At 41.4% G+C, this 25,545-nt stretch overlaps 1 protein-coding gene across 1 annotated transcript; it reads left to right on the top strand.

Annotated features, from left to right (window-relative positions):
* Positions 1-4,865: 4,865 nt before the first annotated feature.
* On the top strand, positions 4,866-24,454 carry LOC132782020 (ER lumen protein-retaining receptor 2). Its single transcript, XM_060786659.2, has 5 exons — positions 4,866-5,080; positions 12,676-12,776; positions 17,399-17,557; positions 20,252-20,504; positions 23,341-24,454. Exons 1-5 carry the CDS (start codon positions 4,990-4,992, stop codon positions 23,373-23,375), a joined length of 639 nt encoding a protein of 212 aa, XP_060642642.1. The 5' UTR covers positions 4,866-4,989; the 3' UTR covers positions 23,376-24,454.
* Positions 24,455-25,545: the final 1,091 nt, after the last annotated feature.

Here is a 25,545-nt window from a genome sequence, read left to right as displayed (position 1 = left end):
AGCCAGTATTGCACCACCTGACATCCATTGGGAAGTAGCAGCCTGTAATGAAAGGACCAAAGCATTGACATCACCGGCCCATCCTCTGTTTGGGTTTCAACCAGCAAGACAATGCCTTAAATCAAGAAATAGCTTCCTAAGATCTACAGAGATACTTGCAGGATCACCTCAGCAAGCAAGAGTCCAAAAGTGGCAGGCTAAAACTCTGAACCTCAATCAGTGGCTGAGACCGGATGTGAAACTCCCTCCTGGGCACACAGAAGACTGGGCAACTTGGAAGGGGCTGAAGAGACTGTGCCCTGGCACCACCCGATGCAGAGCCAACCTTAAGAAATGGGGCTACAAAGTAGAGTCCACAACATGCGAGAGTAGGGAAGAGCAAACCACAGACCACCTGCTACAATGTAGCCTGAGCCCTGCCACATGCACAATGGAGGACCTTCTTACAGACACACCAGAGGCAATCTAAGCTTCTCAAGTAAGGTAAGACAGCACAGTTCTTTGTCTTACCTTTGTGATACACAATGGTACAATCAACAAGAAAGCCCCATGCCCATTCAGAAGAGAGCCTGGCTGATGTCGATAGGATTTACTTCATGTAAGTATGAGACAATTGCTGCCTACATTCATACTATGCCATTCTCCCAATTTGACAGGTAAAGTTCTGATTGACACTATTTTTAAAACTGCTAGAGATAGGTAAAACTACAGAGTATGTTATGCTCTTTTCCCAGATGTAGCTGCTCTAATAAGTAACATGAAATTATTCTTAGTGTGGAGGGAAATGCATAGGTAGATAGATAAATGTTCTCTACCTCTCGCATACTAAAACCCTAGGGTCATCCATCAAAATTGATCCACAATGAATTCAAGACTGCTGGAAAGACATACTTCTTCATCCAATGCATAATGAATTTGCAGAAAGGGAGACGGCTGCTTCATGCAGAAATGTGGAATGTAACTAGAGTGGCCAATTTTTCAAAATAGTGATAAGGGTCAGATTGGCCAGGAGAAGTCAAACAGGTCTATATGATGCCCACCTCAGATATCAGTGGTCCTGTGAAATCTCAAATCTTACAACAACAAAAACAACAACAACAACAACATGCCATTGTCCTGGAAATCTTGCACTGTGAAGTCAGATGTGGAAAGAATGGGCACGAGCCATGCTCTCAACAGATATCTGGGCTGTAAAATGATATTGTCTGATCAATAGCAAACTGGTCATCATAAAAGGGACAATAATATATGCCCTTAAGTAAAAGACATCACTTACAATAGGGAACACCACCCAACCCTTTGTATTGGAGTCGAACATGACCGAACATGACTCCCCTCCCCCCCCCCCCCAATAACAGATAGTAACTTATAGTTTAGCTAAGGACAAAGACACCAGACTGGATAATAAGGGTTAAGCCTTGGTCAATATGCCAATACACTAACAACAACGACCCTTCCCATGTTAGATAGTGTGTACATTTAATCAAGGTTTTATGCCCTAGGTTTCATATATAGCAGAAGGTAGCACATTTATTACTGAGAAACCACCTCCCTTTACACTTATGTGCTCTCTTGAACTTCTATGGGACTCTGGTGGGAGGGATAAGTGGGTATGTTTTCTATAACATGATTTCTATGTTCCTCCCTGTGTATCTGACCTTTTCCTGACCCTTTTGCCCAATTCCCCTTTATTGAAAAATGTATAAAAATACAAGGCAGCCATCCCTGCGTGACCCTGGAAAGAAGGAAATCTCCAGTTGAAAAAGACCCTTATCAAAAGACACTATTTGCAAAGGACCGTGACCTCTGGGCTTGGAGTTGGTCCCCCAGAGGAAGCGGTCATTTGGCAATTATGATCATATCTCAATAGGATGGTGCCTTCGGAAAGGAGGGTGCCTTCGGAAAGCCGCACCGCATCCTAATCTGTCACCCACTCAACTTTTCTTTCACTAAAGACTTCAGCCAAAGTTCCCATTGTTCCCATATCTCCGCACTGGAAAAATCCAGATCTTGGCAGGATCGCCAAACATCATTGTTTATTGCAGCCACTCAATGACAACAGGAATGGTTGTCTCGCAGGCCCCAGGACTCGCTGGCCACATGTTCATTTCCTACCTCCATAATCCTCTCAAGAATCCATTGTTTCCCTCTCGTCCCGCCTCCCTCTCTCCTGATTCGTCAGGACGCTGAGGCGGCAAAAGCCCAGCGATTGGCCCAGGCGCTCAGGAGGTGGCCAAGCCTTCTCCCAAACATCATTGAGCTGGCAGAGGGGCGAGGAATGGGAGATTCAAACCTGGCAACTCTGTTTCTGTATAAAAAAGGCTTTTATTTGTACACATGTTATGCTCAGCTTGGTGAAATATTGCTGCTTTGCATCCTTTTCAGCTGAATCACAATTAAGTAATCTCGGTGGCACTTCCTTCAGCTTTGGTGAGATTTCTTTTGGGAACTTAGGAAAAACCTTTTAAATTGGGCTTCTCTTTGCTCACCATTATAGCGAGCCCTCTTTGGTGGGTCCGCAGGGTCTCTCCTTCAGGGCCAGACCCTTTTAAATTCCTCCATGATTTCAGTATGACATTAAGGCCACAGGTGCCTGCCTTCCACTTAAAGTATTGTATTTTTACAGCTAAAGAGGAGGAATTTTCTCTCTCCTCTGAATGGCATCTATAAGGGAACTCAATAAGAACATAGAATTATAGAGTTGGAAGAGACCCCAAGGGCCATCCTGTCCAACCCACTTCTGCCACGAAGGGACACACAATCAAAGCACTCCTAACAGATGGCCATCCAGCTTCTGATAATAACTGCCAGAGAAGACTCCACTAAATTCCAAAACAGGTCCTAATATCAGGAGGTTCTTTGTAATGTTTAGGTGGAATTTTTCCTCCTGCCATATGAATCCATTCCTGTGTCTTAGGCCCTTTCTACACTGCCATGTAATCCAGATTATCAAAGCAGATCACCCACATGATCTGCTTTGAACTGGATTATGTGAGTCTACACTGCCATATAATTCAGTTATAAATCTGTTATAGAACTCCAGTATGTTGATGGCAACGTCGTCTGTGCACATTCAGAAAAAGACCTACAAGGCACTCTAAACACAATATTCCGTGTGTGGTCTAACCAAAGCGGAATAGAGGAATAGATTAGGGCCTTAGCAGACCCCAATCCCTATGATCCTATAGCATTAAAAGCCACGGGAGTGAAAGTGGTGTCAAAATGCATTAACTGGACAGGACCAGTTAATGCATTAATGCAGGATTTTGGCCTGCATCAATAGGAGCCTAGTGTCTAGATCTAGGGAAGTAATGCTACCCCTCTATTCTGCTTTGGTTAGACCACACCTGGAATATTGTGTCCAATTCGGGGCACCACAATTCAAGAGAGATATTGACAAATTGGAATGGGTCCAGAGGAGGGCGACTCAAATGATCAAGGGTCTGGAGAACAAGCCCTATGAGGAGCGGCTTAAGGAGCTGGGCATGTTTAGCCTGAAGAAGAGAAGGCTGAGAGGGGATATGATAGCCATTAGGCTTGGGCGGTTTCGTTCGTTAATTTCATAATTCGTTATTAATTCGTATTTAAATTAGCTTACGATCCAATATTGAGCCATGTAGGACTACTGTGAGGAGTAATTAAAAATCGAAACAATTTTTCCAATTTATTTCGTATTGTTTCGTAATTGGTTCAAAATTGTTTCGCAATTGTTTCGTAATTGTTTCGTAATTATTTCCGTATGTCTGGTGCAAGTTTTATAGTTGTTGTTTGTTTTATCAATGATAAAAAATAAATTATCACACCAACAGTCAACAACAGAGGGAGAGGGAAGCTTCAGAAGTTCCCCCTGTCCCATTTGGAGGGGTTTCTTTGCATATTGCGCAATCGCGTCCGCCATTAACGAATCGATTCGTAATTTTACGAAATTTCGTATATTTTGAACTTTTTTAAAGGAAAATTTCGGAATTCTTTTAAAAAACGAAACGCAAGGGCCCCCCTAACAACGAAACGAGTTTAGAACCAAATTTTTCCATTGTTACCCAAGCCTAATAGCCATGTATAAATATGTGAGAGGAAGCCACAGGGAGGAGGGAGCAAGCTTGTTTTCTGCTTCCTTGGAGACTAGGACGCGGAACAATGGCTTCAAACTACAAGAGAGGAGATTCCATCTGTACATGAGGAAGAACTTCCTGACTGTGAGAGCCGTTCAGCAGTGGAACTCCCTGCCCCGGAGTGTGGTGGAGGCTCCTTCTTTGGAAGCTTTTAAACAGAGGCTGGATGGTCATCTGTCAGGGGTGCTTTGAATGCAATTTTCGTGCTTCTTGGCAGAATGGGGTTGGACTGGATGGCCCATGAGGTCTCTTCCAACTCTTTGATTCTATGATTCTATGAAAGGAGATTCTATCTGAACATGAGGAAGAACTTCCTGAGTGTGAGTGCCGTTCAGCAGTGGAACTCTCTGCCCCGGAGTGTGGTGGAGGCTCCTTCTTTGGAAGCTTTTAAACAGAGGCTGGATGGCCATCTGTCAGGGGGGATTTGAATGCAATATTCCTGCTTCTTAGCAGAATGGGGTTGGACTGGATGGCCCATGAGGTCTCTTCCAACTCTTTGATTCTATGATTCTATGACCAGATGCACAAGTCAGAGAGCAGACAACCCTGGAGTTCAGGCTGTCCCTATTGCGCATGCGCGTTGCTGGAGAGGAGGCGCGGCCTGGACGGCGTGTGCGCCTGCGCGGAAAGAGAAGGGCTCGTGCGCGCGCTTTCCCTTCCTCGCCCAACCGCGGCGAAGGAAGGCGAGGGGTGGGCGTGGCTTGCCTTGCCCCGCCCCCCGCCCTCCCCTCTCTCCGTATGGTAATTGCTGCCTTTTCCCGGCGTGCCCCGCGCCCGCGCTGGCTGTCTCTGGCCACGTCCCCGGGCCACGTCGCTCGGTGCCCGCTGAGCGCTCGCCATCTTCGCCGGCTCCTCTGTTCGAACCGCCGTGGTCGCCATGAACGTCTTCCGCCTCACCGGGGACCTCTCCCACTTGGCTGCCATCATCATTCTGCTCCTCAAGATCTGGAAGACCCGCTCCTGCGCCGGTGAGTGAGGGAATGAGGGAGTGAGGGCAGAGGGCAGGCCTCGGCCTTGTCTCTTCTCTTTCAGGCTCCTCTGAGGGAAGGCAAGGGGAGGGTGTGGGCCTGCTTTCCCTTAGCACGTTTCTGCCCCTTCAGTGAGGTTCTCTTCCTCATAGAGGTCTCCCAATCGGTGCCCCGCCTTTGGGACTTCAACTCCCAGAAGCCCCATCTAGGTTGGCTCACTGCGAGGGATTCTGGGAGATGTAGTCCAAAACGCCTGGAAGAGCAATGACTGGGGATCCTGCCCTCTCCCTGTCATTATCATTTTCTGCGACCTGTATTTGATTTAATGTATTGTCGAAGGCTTTCATGGCTGGAATCACTCAGTTCTTGTGGGGATTTTCGGGCTATATGGCCATGTTCTAGAGGCATTTCTCCTGACGTTTCGCCTGCATCTATGGCAAGCATCCTCAGAGGTGAGGTCTGTTGGAACTAGGAAAAAAGGGGTTTATATGGGGTCCCCGGTGGCGCAGTGGGTTAAAGCACTGAGCTGCTGAGCTTGTTGATCGAAAGGTCGCAGGTTCGATTCCGGGGAGCGGCATGAGCTTCTGCTGTCGGCCCTAGCTTCTGCCAACCTAGCAGTTCGAAAACATGCAAATGTGAGTAGATCAATAGCGGGAAGGTAACAGCGCTCCATGCAGTCATGCCGGCCACATGACCTTGGAGGTGTCTACGGACAACTCTGGCTTAGAAATGGAGATGAGCACCACACCCCAGAGTCAGACATGACTGGACTTAATGTCAGGGGACTACCTTTACCTTTTTATATCTGTGGAATGACCAGGGTGAAACAAAGGGTTTTTGTAAGTTGGGCTAGGTGTGAATCTTTCAACTGACCACCTTGATTAGCATACAATGGGCTGACTGTGCCTGGGGACATCTAGTCACCTTTCAAGAAGAGTTTGCTCCAGGCAGAGTCAGCCCATTGTATGCTAATCAAGGTGGTCAGTTGAAAGATTCACACCTAGCCCAACTTACAAAAGCCCTTTGTCTCACCCTGGTCATTCCACAGATATATAAACCCCTTTTTTCCCAGCTCTAGCAGACCTCACCTCTGAGGATGCTTGCCATAGATGCAGGCGAAACGTCAGGAGAAATGCCTAGAACATGGCCATATAGCCCGAAAAAAACCCACAAGAACTGAGTATATTTGATTTCTTTTGAATCTGAGAGCCCTTCCACACAGCTCTATAACCCAGAATATTTGCTTTGAACTGAGGGCCCTTCCACACAGCCCTATATCCCACAATATCAAGGAAGAAAACCCCACATTATCTGAGTGTGCACTCGGATAACCCAGGGCCCTTCCACACAGCCCTATATCCCAGAATATCAAAGCAGAAAACCCCACATCATCTGAGTGTGCACTCAGATAACCCAGGGCCCTTCCACACAGCCCTATATCCCAGAATATCAAGGCAGAAAACCCCACAATATCTGCTTTGAGCTGGGTTATTCTGAGTCCACACTCAGATAATGTGGAATTTCCTGCCTTGATATTCTGGCATATAGGACTGTATGGAAGTGCCCTGGGTTGTCTGAGTCCACACTGCTATCTCTTCCAGTTCACAGCAGATAATGTAGGATTTGATCCAGCAGTCTGGGAGCCCTATATCCCAGACTATCAAGGCAGAAAATCCCACAATATCTGCTTCGAGCTGGGTTATTTATTTATTTATTTCATATCAAAAGCATTGCATAAATTAGTATAAAACCGATAAAAAATAGAAGGAGCGCAGGTGGCTAAATATCTTTTGAACCAAAAACAGGCAACAGCAATGGTATTGTCTGTAGCCGTCAACAATTCTTCCTCTGTACATGAGGCAGGGCATAGTGGACAAGCATACAGATGCTGAGTTGTCTGTCCTGCTCCACAGTTACACAAAGTGTGGGATTCTTTTAGGTAGTGCCATATTTCCAGGTTGTCTTTTGTTCTACCCACTCCACTTCTGAGTCTGTTCAGGGACTTCCAAGTTGCCCATTCTTGGTTTGCCCCTGAAGGAACTTCCTCATGGATCTTCTGGGTTATCTGAGTCCACACTGCCATATATTCCAATTCAAAGCGGATATTGTGGGGTTTTCTGCCTTGATGTTCTGGGATATAAGACTGGTGGAAGGGCTGTGTTTGTGGGAGAACTTGCAGATCAACAATAGGGCTCCACAGCCACCTACAGGCCCACCTCCAAGACCCTACACTTGGGGGACCATCATCCTTGGACTATGAGGGATCACCTAAGAAGAAGAAGGAAGGGGCCTGAGGCCTTCCCTTCAGGCAAAGTGGGAGATAGGGGCCCTCTCCTTTCTCTACAGCCAGCCTGGGTGAACTTCGAACCTCTGGGTGTTTTGGACTGAAATTCCCAGGAATTGTGGGAGTTGTAGTCCAGAACATCCAAAGGGCCAAAGGTAGCCCAGGCCTGCTCTAGAGCCACCCAAGTGGGAAGCTGTATACATTCAAAGCAGGTCTCAACTTAAAAGCACTGCAATACATCTCAAAATCTTCAAATATACAAGTATTAAACATCATTAAGATCATATAAAGACATCCGCTCCTGACTAGATCTTTAACACCTTCTTTAAAAGCCTGCCTGAGTAAAAAAAAAAAGGGGGGGGGTTTAACCTGCCATTTGAAGGGCATCAGGGAGGGAGGCATTCTGACTTCCCTGGGCAAGGGAGTTCCAGAGTTGTGGGGAGATTTTGATGCCCTAAAGGCGCCCAATTCCATCTGACCCCGAAAGCTAAGCATGTTCAGCTATGGTCAATACTTAGAGAATTCCAGGGGCAATCAGCTGTCTCTCAGTAGAAGGAACTGGGAAAACCACAGCTACAGCCCTAATCATTGCCCACCTCTGAAGCCCCTTCTACACTGCCATAAAAATCCAGATTATCTGCTTTGCACTGGATTATGTGGCAGTGCAGACTCAGATAATCTGGTTCAAATCAGGTTCTCTGGTTTGATAATCTAGGTTATATGGCAGTGTAGAAGGGGCCTGAACCTTCCTATGCAAACACTGAAGTAACCCAAACCCAACAGCCGATCTGAAGGCACACATACAGAAAGCGGTCCATTCACTTCTTTGTAGGAATTTTAGGGAAAGGTTATTTTGATAAGTAGGTAGTAGTAAGAAATGCCAGTTTCCAAGAGTGAATTTCATGAAAGATATTCCTGAGAGATTATGTAGAAAGGGGAGTCTCTGTTAGGTGAGGTTTTGTGGGTACTGTTGAGGCAGTCAATGTGATGTAACCGCAGAGTGTTGGACCTGGACCAGCCAGGTGAGTGTCAGATTCCAGCTCAGCTACATAGATGACCTTGGGCCCTGTGTCTCGCCAGTCCACCTCGGCCTGACCTCCCTCTTCTGTTTGTTGTGAGAAGAGGAAATGTGCAACTCGCCCAAGTTCCACAGAGAAAGCTTCGACAATACCTTGGAATTTAGGTTTTTAATGGGAAAAGATGTTTCTTTCATGGTGCTGTGACCCATATATTTGTAGAGTAGGGAGATCATCACTTTGCAGCCTTTGATACACTAGAAAAGAGGTTGAAGTTGACAGCTTTGTCTTTTAAGAAGATTGAGGAAAATAAGGTGTCTGTAGAAATACCAGTTTTCCCCCACTGGATGCAGTTTTTGAAAATAAGGGAATTGTTGTGAAAGCATGTCAGTGCTCAGAAACATTGGGCCCTTCTAGACAGGATCTGATCCCAGGTTTTCTGCTTTAAGATGGAGTATATGAGTCCACACTGCCAGATAATCTGGGATAAACAGAAAACCTGGGATCAGATCCTGGGATATAGGGCCTGTCTGGAAGGGACCATTGTTTCAATATAAAACAGTTTGTACACTTCAGAGGATCCTTGCTCTTAGATGCTTGTAATAGAAACTCACACTTATCCTGAATGAATTAACTCATTGGAAAATGAATTTGGTTAGTCTTATGTTCAAGGATCTGCACTGCAGGTGAAATTGAAGCTGAGTTTGAAAAGGGGTCAAAATCTAGGCAAGCCTCAGGGCCCTTCCATACAGACATATAACCCAGAATATCAAGCCAGAAAATCCCACAGTATCTGCTTATCTGAGTTATCTGAGTCCACACTGCCACATGTTCCAGTTCAAAGCAGAAAATGTGGGATTTTATTCAGTTGTGTGGAAGGGGCCCAGTTTAACTCGGTATTTAGGTCTCCTTTGACCTCACCTCTGAGGATGCTTGCCATAGATGCAGGCGAAACGTCAGGAGAAATGCCTCTAGAACATGGCCATATAGCCTGAAAAAACCCACAAGAACTCTCCTTTGATTCTTTGAAAATATTTTAAATAGACATAGGGATGTAACATACTAGCACAAAAGATACTGTAGTGCTCTAACATTGTTTTCTTCTGTGTTAAGACAAATGAAGCAAGTATGCATACTTCTTTCTCTGCAGTTTGTCTTGTATCTTATTCTTTACGGAGCTGATGTGCATAGATAGTATGAACGGACTTTGAATCAAAGATAATCATTAGCTTGCTTTCGTAAGGCTACAGCTTTAAAATTCTGGAGCTGTGTTGTCCTCATCAAGACATTGCTATTCTTTGCCAATAGTCTTAGAAAAATAATTTTGGAAAAAATGAGAGTTATGGCATAGCCAAAGTTATCCTGCTGAACAGAAGTGTTGCAGATTCTCATGCAGAGTTGGCACTTCTCAAAAGTATGCTCCTGAGTTGTTGGGGCCTGCCTTTGTAAACTTTTGTGATTCTTCACTTCTTTCTTCCTTTTGGAAGAGCTTAAACGGCAATCTAATTTGATTCAAAGTCTTGGCAGACTCCTTTACTTGCATTACCGATTGCAGTTGAAACTGGAAGCAAATGACTGAATCCCGGCTTGGGAGAATAGGCTCTCAATTGGGATTCCTGGCCTAGTCTGACGTGGCAGCTAACTGTAGGTGTGGCAGACTCCGAGATATGTTCTTACGGCTTATGTTCCTGCTGCACTCTTGTACCTGTTTTTAATAGAAAGACCAGTTCCTCATTGATATTTATTAAACGTTTTAAAGAATTTTTTTTGCCAGCATTGCTGTCATTTTCCCTTCTGTACTTTGATTCCTTTTAAAGCCAATTTGTCACAATTCAGTTATTTAGCATTTCAGTTCATCCTTGTGGATGATTTGATGTTGGACAGTGTTCCAGTGTCCAACGGCTTTTCTAAACTGGCCGGTGTTTGTAATTCTGCTTGGAAGAGTTAATTCTGTAAGGAAGACAGAATGCTGTCTGGTGGCAAAATGGATAAGTTACAGTTGACTAATCAGTCGGTATTTTACTGGAGCTGATTTTTAAAGCTGCAGACTTGTGTTGCAGCAGACAAGCAACCAGAATCTGAAAAATTGGAGGCATCTTATGCAGAATAATTGAGGATTATAATTAATTGTTCCTAGTATAGGGAGACACGGTTATATGATTTACAGAACACAGCCACATCCCTACAACCTGTTCCGGTGGCATTCTTGCTCAGATGTAAGTCTGGCTTTTGCTGTTTAGTAAGTATAGGATTATAATTGGGGTGCAGTCATATTCATGCTTGGAAAGCCCAGAAAAAGATGGACCTTATTCTGGACTTTCTTAACACCTATATATTCCCTAAAATACATGTAATCTTTTCAAAAATAGCAGAATAGCCTGGAATTCAGTATCAGCTTTGTGAATGTGGTATCATACAGATAGGATCTGTATATAGAGACATTAGAACAAGTTGATAACTTACACAATTATGCAGATTTGATGCTTGCAGTTAAACCTTCTCTGGTACTCAGTTATACAGCCTGATAAATGTATTTGTTTTGCATAGCAACAATCTTTTCTGAGTGAGAAACTATTTAGGAGAAACAAAATTGCCATGGGACACATTGTTACAGTTGCGCTTCCTTTCAGTTACTTTCCCCACTTTGAATAAACGTTACAATGAAGAAACTGGATATTATAATAAGTTAAAGTGATAGGGATTTGAATTGTTCAAGGGCTCAATGAAAGAAAATACAAGGTACCTGGTAGTGTACAAAAGCAACAAAGGTAGCTGTAGCATTAACTGAAATATGTGAACATGGGATGGGATCACTCCTATCAGTCATACTTATATCCTTTCCACCTTGGTATTGGACAATTACACTTTTAGGTGTCTTATTAGCAGTGTCTTACCAACAACTACTGTCACTCTAAAACAATCAGTGTGAGAGATGAGGCAGCAGGGACACTGTGCCAATTCATCTGGGAACAATTGTTACCTAGTACTTCTTGTCTTAGAAGTATCTCCCTTAGCTATCTTGCCTGGTAATTATAACTATTACATAATGCTAGATATGTGGTTCTGATTTGATTCTACCCTTCCTCATCCTCTCTCTCCTTGTATCATATTTATTGAAAGGAATGCTGATACTGACATTTAATTAGCAGAAGAGGGATGCTGCAATAATCCCCCTCTCCTCTAACTAGGAGTGTTTAGAATTAAGTTTTTATCAAACTGAAATATGGTTTGAAAGTTTTGTTTTCCACTGAGCTGTGTGGAACAAAGCTAATAAACGAGGGCATGTGCCATCACATTATGATAATGTAATGAGGCATGTATTTGTAATCAATCTTTATTTTGCACCCAGTGAGACAGAATCTTTACAAAAATGTGACCGGAGAATTTGCTGTCATGGGAAAGGGATTGTTAATGGCTTGTTTGACACAGCTTCAATTGTTGACACAGATCAGTGGAAGTTTGAGGCATATCAGTGTGCACTAGATAACGGCCAGTGGTAGAACATCAAGCCACAGTGTCCCTCTTAAGCAGCTCCCCATGGATGATGCGTGCTTGGGGTTAAGTGGACTGACATAGGGCTTGGCAGCTGTTTCCATGGGGATTTCTCACAGACTGGGATCAGGACTAGTGGGTCTCACTAGTAAGATGACTGTGAGCCTGGTGGAGGTGAGTGAATGAATGAAAGAGAGCTGACTAGAAAAGACCACACCTTTATTTAGCATCAGAAGAGAGGTAATGTGGCCTCACACAATGGATGGGAAGCTAGAGAAGAATGACATGAGGATATGAATGTATCAGTTTCACCTACTGCACTGAGAACAGAGGATCTCAGGCCTTCTTATAAAGCAAGTTCATTTGCACAGAGCTGCTCTCTATGTGCCTTAATCCTTAGCCTACATAAAAAATGCTGGCTCTCTGAAGATGGTGTGAAATCCCCAGTGATAATTATAAGATGGGCAAAACTCCCATTGCTGATTTTGAAAAAATCCTGCCAGATCCCCTTACTGATAGTCAGCCTTAATCCACAGTGATTCCTGCTCAGCAAAATAAACTCTTTGTGGAATTGGTGGATAGAAAGATACTCTGCAAGCAATAATGCTCCTTTATACTGCACCCAAGATCCAAGAGTAATCATCACTACTAGGGCCCACTGTTTCAATGGCCGAATTTAGACTTGCCCCATAGCATTCTGCTTTCCTTTGGGAACATAGAGTCCCTTTTATAATTAATTGTGTTTGTTTACACAGTTTGGCTTTTAAATATCTTTTCTCATAATATTTTCTTCGTTGATCTAGGTATATCTGGGAAAAGTCAGCTTCTTTTTGGACTGGTCTTCACCACTCGTTATCTGGATCTCTTCACTTCATTCATTTCACTTTATAACACTTCTATGAAGGTATGGTTCATTGAATAAGAGAAGGGTGGGGCAATCCCCCCCACCACCACCACCACCACCAAATATGTATTTAATTAATGGCTACTAAAATGAGGGCTTTCATTCCTGATAAAAAGTAAGTATACAATAAGCCATGCCACATTTCTTTTAAAATTAATGTTAATAAATGGAATGAGAAGCAGCAACAGGAATGATATTAAAATGCTACAAATGCTTCCACTTCTTCTTATCTGTGTGCATGTTGAGCCATATGTGATTTCCTGCTAGAAAATTTCTCTCATTTTACACCTGGATAATCTGCTTGGCTTGTATTGTTTAATGTCTTTAAGCAATTTCTGATGCATGGTCATCTTCATGGAACTTTGGGCAAGTCACACTCTCTCATCCTCAGAGAAATGCAAAGACAAACTCCCTCTGAACAAATGTTGTAAAAAAAACCCCCATAATATGGTTACGATAAATTGCAAATGACTTGAAGGCATATAACACCCCCTTGGCAGAGGGTTGGCATCTTTTGGAAAAGGTTTTTAAGATGCTTTGTTATATTGCCTTGGTGAGTGAAATTAAATTCCTCCTTTAATTTCTCTCCTCTCCCCCACCAATACTAGGGGGGAAATCTTAATGTCCTTCAAGTGTTGCTGGGATGCAGCTCCCAGAATTCCTTACTGCTGCCAGTGATGACTAGGGCTGCTGTGATTGGTAGTCCAAAACCATTTGGAGGGCCAAATGATTACCATGGGTTACCTTTTAGTAGTTTTGTTGTTGGCATAAGCCCCATATATGTTTGAGCTGCATCTTAATATAATATTTCACCATTGCTTATGCTGCCTAGGCTAATGGGAGTAATTGACCAATTTGAAAGGTCACAGCTGCCAATCCTTGTGCTGTTCATACAAGTTGGTCATTGGGTTTTATTGTGGTATACTCAACTCCTCTGTTTCTGTGGTTCTTTACCTACATTGAGCCATTCTTAGATATGCATGCCATTTTCATCTGGTGCTGCTAATAAAATTCCATATTCTGCACTTAATTTCTTGTTTGTTGACATCTGTCTGCTTTGTAAACATTTCCAGACTTTATGTTTGTCAACTTTCTATCATTTTTAAAGTTGAGCTGTGAAAGATTTTAGAGACAAAGTGATGCCAAGGTTATAGCATCAGTAGGGCAACTCGGACCTTCTGAAAGCTCTGCTCTCGAGCTTTCTTTCACAGGAAAATAAAGAAGACGATCCTTTCTGCCAAGCCCATTTTGTCCCACCACCCCCCCCCCCATGTATATGTCCCTTATTTAATTAATTAGAGTTTTACCATAACATGTGGAAAAATCAGTCTCATGAGTGGCTCGACATTATTGGCCTAATGGTGTTTGGTCTTCTATACTAATTTTAGGGCTAGTTGGAGTATTCCGTACTCTTGTTGTTTACATATTTTGTGCAGTTGTGGCTTGCCATGCAGTCTTGAACTGCAGTTCTCAGCCTTCCTAGTTAGCCTAACACATGGTGATGGATTGTTGTGAGTTGCAGTCTAGAAACAACTTGAGACCTACAATTGGACATCTCTAGTTCAGTGAAGCTTATTACATAGTGCTTTGTGGGTTGAGTAAAGTGGAAGTGGAGAGTAGTCTGTAAATTATTGTTTTGGTGAGAGAAAATGCTTTAAAAATGCTTAAAAAACCCCATCAAGCCCAGTCAAAATTTGTGAGGCTTTATGCTGCTGAGGTTATAAAACTGTACAGATGGAGGCTTAACACATTCCAAATCATGATAAATACAGATGCTTTGAAAAGTACTGAGAAGCTTGAGTCAAACTGTCTGTTTGCCTCTGACAAAATGTGCTTATCAGTGTTTGTTAGTCCATTTATTTTGTAACAGTCAAAGTTCTCTGTCTAATTGGCTACACCCAGTGGTCATAGTACAATAAATAAGAAGAATGAAAGACTGAAAGACACCTTATTCAGAGTGTTGTGATCCCATGGTGATGAGGTATGAAAGGACTGTTCTGGTACAGATCACAAATTCCTGGGCCAAGCCTTTGCTCAGAGGCACCCATTTTGCGTAGGTTTGCCAGCCTGAGCTATTGTTTTTCATTTGCCTCCAGTTGATTGACCACAGGGTTTTAGTTTAATAAAAACAGAATCCCGTGAGCCTGGGTTCTGTCTAACATTGATTTAGGAACAGTCAGTTTCCCCAGGTATTAGACAGTTTTGAAATCTTTTTCCCCAAGATTAAACACATCGAATCCGTTTCCCCTTGTTTTTGCAAAAGCAAAACAATTGAGCCAAACTTGTTGATGCCTTTCCCCCTTCCTTCATCCTTGCTCTTGATTATGAAAATCCAGTCCCACAGATTCAATCATCTGTAGTTTGAAAATATTGTACCCCCTCCTCAAAATCCAAAAAAGCAGCCCCTGATTTCATAATTTTATATAAAGAAAGCCATTTTACTACACCATTGTATAGAATGGATCTTGACATCCATGGATACTGGTCTGGTAGTTATCCTATTGCTCTCAGTAATTTTCTCTGGTATCATTATTGTTAATCTGATTGCTGCTTTCTCTATATGAGTGCCTGCTTCAGTACTACTGAAACAATGCTAATTTATGCTGATCTTACTTTGGGCTTAGTAAACCCATAAGTGTTATTTGCAGGTGATAATCTTGGGAAATGCATGTATTGGCCTGCACCTACTGTGGCTTAATGGGCTGGATCGGGTGGGGAGTATGTAGATGTAAGCCTAAAACTCCCATCTGCCCAGACAGCATGATCAAGAGTGAGAGATTACAGGAAGTGGTCTAGCAGGATCTTGCTTCCTTTTGACATTGACCTGGATTTCAGCTCTTACCATTTCTGTGACTTTGAGCAAGTCACTCATTCTTTTTTTAATTAAATCTGTGTGCAGTATTTTTTTTTGTCTTGAGTGTAATGAAACCCAATTTCCTCAAGGTAACCTCCATTTCAAAGTTTGCAGAAGATCCAAAAATAGCAAATGGATCTCTTCTTTTTAAAGTATCAGTATTATTAAGTGATGTGGAAGATATGTGGCAGCTCACTACCTCTGAAATACTTTTCCAAGATACTAAAGCAGCATTATGATGATAATTTAGGTTGTGGCCCAAACACACTTTGTGCCTGTCACAAGGAAGAACCAGGAACAGCTTTCAAGTTGAAGGGATCTTAAAGATTAAAACATCTAGTGCAACCTGGCCCTGATTTTACAAGAAAGCAATCCTCCAGGAAGGTTGAAATTCTTCATTCTGGCTCCAAAAAGCAGCAGTTGGAACAGCTAGTACAATATTACTCTCTAATCATGGGTATTGTCCCTCCAGAGAATTTATTAACTACCATTGCTGTTCTACTATCCCCATCTCTTGTATTTTTTGTATTAGATTATAGGCCTGGGCAAGTGCTCCATGGTTTCTAAGAATAAATGTACTATGGCTTAAACATTTTATGCTTGCTAATAACAATAGCTGTAGAGATAGTGATGCCATATGATATGATTTGAAAACTTCAGAGTATTCTAGCTGTATTATGGCTGTAAACCCGGCTGAGTCCCTCGACGAGGTTGAGAAGCTCGGTATACAAAACTTTGAAATAAATAAATAAATAATTATCAAGCCACAGTATGTGATTGATTAAAATCACACTTGATTGGAAGTACCCTGGTCCTTCAGGAAGCAGGGGATTGTTTTAAGTATTTAAGTTAATATATAAACTGCAAATGGTAACCAACATGTCCAGAATGAATGAGTCTTCCTGTGCCATCAAATGTAGTGTTTTTAAGTGGTTTTTACCTCTAGCTGACTTTTCATTTACAGTCTTAGTCTCTGGACGTTCTCTTCCTTTGCTCATTAGTGTCTGAATTTTGTGAGTTTTTTTTCCAAACTATGACATTTGAAGTGTGATCATGGAATCATAGAGTTGGAAGATACCACATGGACCATCGAGTTCAACCCCTTGCCATGCAGGAAAGGCACAGTCAAAGCACCCCTGACAGATGGCCATTCAGCCTCTGTTTGAAAACCTCCAAAGAAGAAAGCCTCCACCGGATTCAGAGGCAGAAAGTTCCACTGCTGAACAGCTCTTCTTATGGTCAGGAGGTTCTTCCTAATGTTCATCTGGAATTTCATTTCCTGTCATTTGAATCCATCGTCTCCAGGGCCGCAGAAAATGAGCATGCTTCCTCTTCCCTCTGACATGCTTTCAAATATTTATACATGGCTCTCATGTCCCCTTCTCTCCTGAGGCTAAACAGACGCAGCTCTTTAAACCGCTCCTCAGAGGGATTCATGGTCTCCAGACCTTTGTTCTTAGCCTTTTTTCAAACATCTGAAAAAAGCCAAAATTTATCCGTGGGTTGGTATGGAAAGAGAAGATCACCTTTTTCCATATAATATGAAATAGCCAATCATAAGAAAAAAATGGATAATAAATTTGTACATTCAGTTGTAGCCAGTGCTACATGCTGGTGAATGGAACCAAGCAAATGGGACAGAGCATGGAACAAGTTACTCAAACAATCCACAAAGATCCCTTTTGTTCTGTATTGTATGTATAAAATGCTGTTTTGGGGTGGAAGCAGAGATTAAAAGCTTGATAACTCCATTGCGTCTTCTTTTCAGCTAATCTACATTGCTTGCTCGTATGCCACAGTCTACCTGATCTACATGAAATTCAAGGCTACTTATGATGGAAACCACGATACATTCAGAATTGAGTTTCTTGTTGTTCCCGTTGGCGGCCTGTCTTTTCTCGTCAATCATGACTTCTCTCCTCTAGAGGTTAGTGTTTTACATGAAGCGTTTGGTTCTGAAATGATACAAAGAAAACTAGGGTAACTGTACTTTGCAGAGAATTCTGCCCTCTTCTAATCACTCACTGATATAGAGTTATAAGGTTAGCAGTGTTTCTCAACCTTCCTAATGCTGCGACCCCTTAGTAGAGTTCCTCATGTCGTGGTGACCCCCAACCATAACATTATTTTTGTTGCCACTTCATAACTGTAATTTTGCTACTATTATGAATCATAATGTAAATATCTGATATGCAGGATGTATTTTTAAATCCCAAATACCCGATATGCCCAAATTTGAATACTGGTGGGGTTGGGGGTGATTGATTTTGTCATTTGGGAATGTTGGAGTTCTGGGATGTATAATTCACCTAAAATCAAAGAGTCTTCTGAACTCCACCAATGATAGAATTGAATCAAACTTGGCACACAGAATTCCCATGACCAAGAGAAAATACTGGGAGGGTCTGGTGGACATTGACCTTGAGTTTTTGGAATTGTAGTTCACCTACACCCAGAGAACTCTGTGGACTCAAACAATGGTGGATCTGGACCAAACTAGGCACAAATACTCAATATGCCCAAATGTGAGCACTGGTGGAGTTTGGGGAAAATAGACCTTGACATTTGGGAGTTGTAGTTGTTGGGATTTATAGTTCACCCACAATGAAATAGCATTCTGAACCCCACCAATCATAGAATTGGAACAAAATTCCCACACAGAACACCCATAACCAACAGAAAATACTATGTTTTCTGATGGTTTTTGGCGACCCCTCTGACACCCCCTCGTGACCCCCATAGGGGTCCCCACCCCGAGGTTGAGAAACACTGGGTTAAGGCTTCCTTCCTTTACCTTTGTTCATTCATTAATTCGTTTGTTTATATCCCACTTCTCATCCACTGTGGGAACCAAAATGACTTACAATATAAGGTAAACCAAAATAGTTAAAACAATATGTGCTACAAAGCTTTAGAAAACATAGAAATATTAATTAAAAATCAAAATAATTGTGATTAACTTCTGCACTGGAGGACCTATTCTTTCTAGGTATTTCATGGTCTTCCAATTTCTTCAATTTCTATAGTGGTTGACTTGCACCTAGAGATTCCATACAAAAACATAAGTGCAGTTATTACTAATGGAATTACAGTGTAATCTTACGTTTAATTAGACAAAAAGACCTAGGATTTCAGTTTCATGCTTCAGAGTTTGTTTGAAACAGTGAGAAAATGATCTTGCACAGTGTTTGGTGCCATCTAGAGAATGTAAGAGGAACTACAGGTCCTTCATTAATTTGTATTTCTTTTTAAAGTTGGAGTGGAAAATACAGGCAATAACATCTCTTCTTTTAGCTGATCTGTGTATGAGTCCATACTGCAGTATTTATTATTTCTTTCTTAGACAATGATGATACCTGTTAGCCTTCTCTTCCACAAGATCAGAATACATAACGACACCAAAGGGACAGGGAGAATTGTTACTGTTTGACTAGCTATTGATTGACTTTGTAATAAGTAAATAGAAACCAGTTATAGAACTACATTAGATCTCCGCAAACAGAGATGATACTGCCACATAGCAAGCATATTTACATATATGTAAATGGATATATGTTGTTATCCAAATGGGTTTAATTATATGCAAAGAAATACTTATATGGGTTTAATTATATGGAAAGAAATACTTACACACTGTTGAGTAAAAAGGTCAAACATCATCAAATCAAAAATGCTGTATAAAAACCTCATGTCTTAAGCATTTTGAACAATTGTTTTCATTGATAAGTGGGATAAAATACAGTGCAGATATTTGATCATTGGGTTATGATTCTGCAGAACAGGGTTTGAATCCCTGCTCAGCCATAGAAACCAGTTTGGGTGACCTTGGATATATCACTCTCTCTCAGCCTCAGATGAAGGCAAAAGTAACCCCCCCCCCCCCCGAACAAATCTCTTCAAGAGAATCATGTAATAAGATTGCCTTCGAGGCACCAACATTCAGAAATGATTTAAAGGCACACAACAAATAAACCACTTACAAACTATCTCAGGTCACTATACTTGCCAGAACAGACAGCATTTCCACAGAGACATGTCCTCTGGAGAATTTAACTTTTTACAACAAAAAATCTGTCTTGATTTAAAGTTATCGTGAAATTTCAAAACTTTCTGATAGTCTTAACACACTTCTTACTTCTATCGTTAATTAATGGTGGCTTTGGATTTTCCCAGCTGTGATTATTAAATATGAGTCTTCTCACTAAGAGATTTCTCCCTTTTTTACTATCTCAAAGTTGAGGATGATCACTGTGGAGTAATGGCAAAGTAGGGTTTACTGCTATTTCACTGCTCAGCTTAGTTCCAACACTTTTGCTTAAGACTGTGAACTAGTTTACAGCACTGTCAAAGTGGATAATTGGTATTGTGTGGTAGAGTAAGTCCATCTTTTGTATTTAGCATGACATGTAGTACTACTGATGTGCAACTGCTGGATTTTTTCCATTTTGCAACATTAGACAAAAGTCTTTCTGTCCTCCTGGTTTATGTGGGATTTCACATAGGAGTTGGGAATTTCAATATGGCAGTGTGTTGCTTATAGAGCAAAGTAAATGAATGTGCATGTTTGCATAAAATATATGAAAGATAGTATCACGTGAACATGATTCTTTTGTTCTTCCAGATCTTGTGGACCTTCTCCATCTATTTGGAGTCTGTTGCTATTCTTCCCCAACTTTTTATGATCAGTAAAACTGGGGAAGCAGAGACCATCACTACTCACTACCTTTTCTTTTTGGGCCTGTACCGTGCCTTGTACCTTATCAATTGGATCTGGCGCTACTACTTTGAGGGATTCTTTGATCTCATAGCAGTTGTGGCTGGTGTGGTCCAGACTATCCTGTACTGTGACTTCTTCTATTTGTATGTTACAAAAGGTAAGCCATGATGTATAGTCTTCCTGTTATGTAGTTCTGGATGTCTTAGGTAGAGCTAAATAGTAGAATTAACAGTGTATGTTGTAGTAGTAGTAGTAGTAGTAATAATAATAATAATAATAATAATAATAATAAGCCAAAGTCCTCTGGGACTTCTGGATTTAGACAGACAGAAGTTTGGAGCACAATACTCCTGACCTCACATTCGTGTTAAAAAAGAAAGTATGGATCGTCGATGTCACAATCCCAGGCAACAGCAGGATTGCAGAGAAACAACTGGAAAAGCTAACACGATATGAGGATTTTAAAATCGAACTGCAAAGACTCTGGCACAAACCAGTAAAGGTGGTCCCAGTGGTGATCGGCACACTGGGTGCAGTGCCTAAAGACCTTGGCCTGCATTTAAACACAATTGGCGCTGACAAAATTACCATCTGCCAACTGCAAAAGGCCATCGCCGATACATCACACAGTCCTAGACACTTGGGAAGTGTCCAATGTGTGATCCAATATAACAGCCAGCAGAGTGTCTGCTGTGGACTCATCTTTTTGTGTTAATAATAATAATAATAAATTTCTTACCTGCTTCCCCTCAAGGCAGGGCACAGCATAGTTAAAACACATCATCATAAAACATTACGTAAAATACATATATTAAAATGTATTTCTATGCAAATTACCATCAAGCATAAATACCCTGAAGCCACCAGGTTTTATGGAATCTCAAGAGGGTGAGGCCTGGTTGGTACTAGGATGGGGAACCACCAATAAATAGCAGGATATATTTCAGAGGCAGCTATATTTTGGAGGAAGGATATGGCAAACAACTTTCATGTGTTTCTTGTCTATGAAAACACTATGAAATTCATAGGTTGCCAGACTATTTAAATACACAAGTTCACAGTTGGAATTTACCATAAAGTATCACCCTCAAAATGAGAGTTAGTGTAGAGACTTCCTACTTTCTTTCCAGTTTGTTCTGGTTTTTCTTAATGTGGGAGATGAAATACATCAGATGCTAATGTCCTCATTGTACATGCATGCAGCTTCCTTGTACATGCTAATATCCTAGGACAAAGTGATGTATCTTACTAACAGGCTGCCTCTTGTTGTTTTCAGCAATTCTTGCATTTATTTATCAGTATGTGAGCCTCCTTATGTTTTCTCCATATATTGTGTTGCTTTTTCTTGTATGCCTTCATTTCAGTCAGTACTGAAGATACTCCCTGCTCCCCTTCATATGGTATGAACGTCATGAAATAGTCAACATTGGATTATTTATAAGAGTAGTTCATACTGTATATAAAAGGAACACCCAGGACAAAACATCATTGTTGCAAAATGTCTAGCCTCTGTGGTAGCCTCTGATGCTTGGTTTCTTCACTTAGGATTTTGATTTTGCTCAGGGTTTCGAGTCTCTTGACATTTGTACTGATGGGCAGAGTTAAAATCTGATAGCGGAAATGGTATCTGAAAGGAACACAGTGGGATGGGCTAGTATGCTATCTGTTGCCTATTATTTTCTCACCTGAAAGAAGGAACTGTATGGGTGCACTGATTTTGTGGAAAACATAAGCACGAATTGCTCACTATAACAAGTGATGAATATATTTAGAATGGAGAGGTGAAATGAGTCATCCCTGTTAAGTGGCTTCACTAGAATGCAATTCTTGTGTGCACTTCCTGGTTGCACAGAGTGTGGATGCACCAGTCATAAAATTTTGCATCTCAGTTATACAATTTTTTGAGTCCCCGGTGGTGCAGCGGGTTAAATTGCTGAACTGCTGATCTTGCTGACTGAAAGGCCGGTGGTTTGAATCTGAGGAATGGGGTGAGCTCCTGGTGTTAGTCCCAGCTTCTGCCAACCTAGCAGTTTGAAAACATGCAAATGCAAGTAGATCAATAGGTACCATTCAGGTGGGAAGATAACGGACTCTATGCAGTCATGCTGGCCACATGGCCTTATAGGTGTCTATGGACAACACCGGCTCTTTGGCTTAGAAATGGAGATGAGCACCAGTCCCCAAAATTGGACTTAATGTCAGGGGAAAACCTTTACCTTTCCACCATTTTTAACAGTAGAGAAATATAGAGGGCGCCAAAACAAGATGTATGAATTTTAAGAAAGGGGGAAAAATATTTTGAAATTGTAATATTTAATATATACTGATAACAAGAGATTAAAACAAGTAATTAGGTTGTAGGTTTTTCGGGCTTTATGGCCATATTCTAGAAGCATTTTCTCCTGGCAAGCTCTGAGGATGCCTGCCATAGATGCAGGCGAAACTTCAGGAAGGAATGCTTCTAGAACATGGCCATATAGCCCGAAAAAACCTGCAACAACCCAGTGATTCTGGCCATTAAAGCTTTCAACAATACATTAATACAAGTCATGTTTGACTTCTGCAATTACAAGAGCTGCTCAAAGTGGTTATTGACATACAAACATATTTAGAGGCCAGTAGCTAATCCTTTCTATATTCTGCTCTCTTGTGGTTGGATGTGAGCACTGCATACAGACATCCCTTTTGTTAATTTCTAAAGCCCCTGGCCCTGAAATAAGTGGGGTTTTTTGTTTGTTTGTTTTGTAATTGAACCTTTTTAAAGTGGGACAATGAAGGGTATGTGTGCCATGTTTGGTAAAGACCTATCAATCCATGGCCTTTTTGATTCAAACAAATATAACTCTGATGCAAAACATCCTTTGACTTTTGTTAGTGGAGCTCAAGGACCTTTCTTTTCTTGATACTCTGAAAGCCCAGCACTGTTTATAGCATAATGATAAGATGGACTGATTCTGCTGATTTAATACGGCCTTTCCCATTCTCTCTCCTAGTACTCAAAGGAAAGAAGCTCAGTTTGCCAGCATAAGTGCCAAAGCCCACCATGGCACCCCTCGTCCTGGGTGCTTAGACAGAACAATCCTTACCACAAGCGGAAGGTGAAGATGCTTGAGACAGAGAGTCTCCTTCCTTCTCCTGCCAAGAGCAGCCACCAGGCTCTGAAGGACCGACGAAGAACCAGCGGACTTCTGTTTGATGCATCTTGCCTTCATCTTTTTTTATTACTATGTATAAAGATTTTTTACATAAAGAAACTTAATACTGTGTGAATTTAATTCAGTGTGTAGTTTCAATTGGAATAGCTCCAAAAAAAAAAGTGAAGTTTTGTGGGGTTGTTTATGACCAGGAATAAGTGCAAACACTTCCTTATTTTCAAAGGGTTCTTTTTAAATTCCAACTTTATTTTGGTGCACGCGACGGTGTGCTGACTGATGGATGGTAACCATTCTTTTGATTTCAAATTTCATTCCACTGTATTTATTTCCCCCCCACCTCGCACCCCCAAAGGCTGAACAATGTGTATCAACTGAACTCAGACTAGATATAACAGAAAGTTTCCATATATGACTTTAGTCTCCCGTTGAAAATAGCGATTCTCTTGTAGTGTCTGCTAATGCATATTGTCCTCTCTTTATCTCCCGAAAACATTTGTCTGAAAGTATTTGGTGCCAATGCAAGTTTTTCTGACTATAGAGTTTCTTGCTTTTGTGATTCGGTGTCAGACAGTGTTTTTATTATTATTATTCACAACAAAATTGCTCCACATTTTTAGGGCTGTGTCAAGCCCAAATAACAATCTTTGTGTTGCAACTGTCGGGATAAACCTGTGATCGTCGTCCAATTGAAGTAATCGGTTGGTGGCAATTTTTAACCTTTTTTAAAAAATACAAACACTTTTACAAGTAATTACTGTCCGTGTTCAGCTTTCAGCCAGTTTTAGATGTGCCAGTTTTGAACACTAGTATCGTTTTTATAAACCTATTCCTCAATCTGCAGCACCAAGTCCTATTCTTATCATTTTTTCCATGATTCTCTTTTTTTACTGAGCTGTTGCATGACCTATACTGTGTTACCATCCTTAATAAATAAACATTTTATGAAGTGGTATACATTGTGATGATGTTGTGGAACTATCCCTTAGTGGCAGCCTGTGAAGAAGACACATTCAAACGTGTCGTCGTTCAAAATAAATTTGATCATATCTAGAAAAGCCAGAAATTTTTATCTGCCAAAAAGACAGTCTTCAAAACACTTGTGCTTTAAAGTCTTGAGTTATTTCATGGTAATAGAAACAGCTTTTTTCATGTCAGGATTGACTTGGGAAACTGCAAGTGAAGTGTGAGAGAATTGGCTGTCTGCAAGGCATTGCTCAGAGGACGCCCAGATGTTTGATGTTTTACCATCCTTGTGAGAGGCTTCTCTTCTCTCCCCACATGGATGTCTGGAACTGACAGAGGGAACTCAACCCGCTCTCCCAGGATTCGAACTGCTAACCAATCGGTCAGCAGTCCTGCTGGCATAAGGTTTTAACCCACTGCACCAACAGCTGCAAGAGCAAAATTCGTCTATAAGGTTTAAACGAGCATATATCCTTGGCAGTTGGAAGGTTTGGACAAAAGTCTGAAATAATTGACAAGTTAATTGAATTTGTGTCCTTTTAGGTTTATTTGGCCCATGGCAGTCTGCCTCACAAGTAAGCGTTTGCTTGTATTCAAATACAAAATCCCTCAATGTGTGAGGTGCCTGATTCATGGTTACCTACACAAACCATATTTCTTATTCATTGACAGAGAGGGATGAATAAGGTGTTTTTGCTAAATTTCAAAACAGCAGTGGCAGGAGGAAATGGCAAAAGAAAGGCTTGGTAGAGAAATTCTTTTCCAAAATTATGAAAGGTCAAAACACAGTAAACAACATTTTGAAGGAACATAGCATTCTGCCTTGGAAATTACTTATTAAATGTATTTACATCCTGCTTTTAAGAGAGAGTAGGATATTATTATTAAATATTATTATTATTATTATTATTATTAAATATAATAATAACTGGATGACCCATGAGGTCTCTTCCAACTCTTTGATTCTATAATGCAATATTCCTGCTTCTTGGCAGGGGGTTGGACTGGATGGCCCATGAGGTCTCTTCCAACTCTTTGATTCTATGTATTTATTGGATATTTATTTAATACATTACTATT

The sequence above is a fragment of the Anolis sagrei genome, chromosome X (assembly GCF_037176765.1).
Source record: "Anolis sagrei isolate rAnoSag1 chromosome X, rAnoSag1.mat, whole genome shotgun sequence".
NCBI classification, from domain to species: Eukaryota; Metazoa; Chordata; class Lepidosauria; order Squamata; family Dactyloidae; genus Anolis; species Anolis sagrei.
The sequence above is the reverse complement of the archived record's forward strand: the minus strand, read 5'-3'. Positions and strand labels throughout refer to the sequence as shown.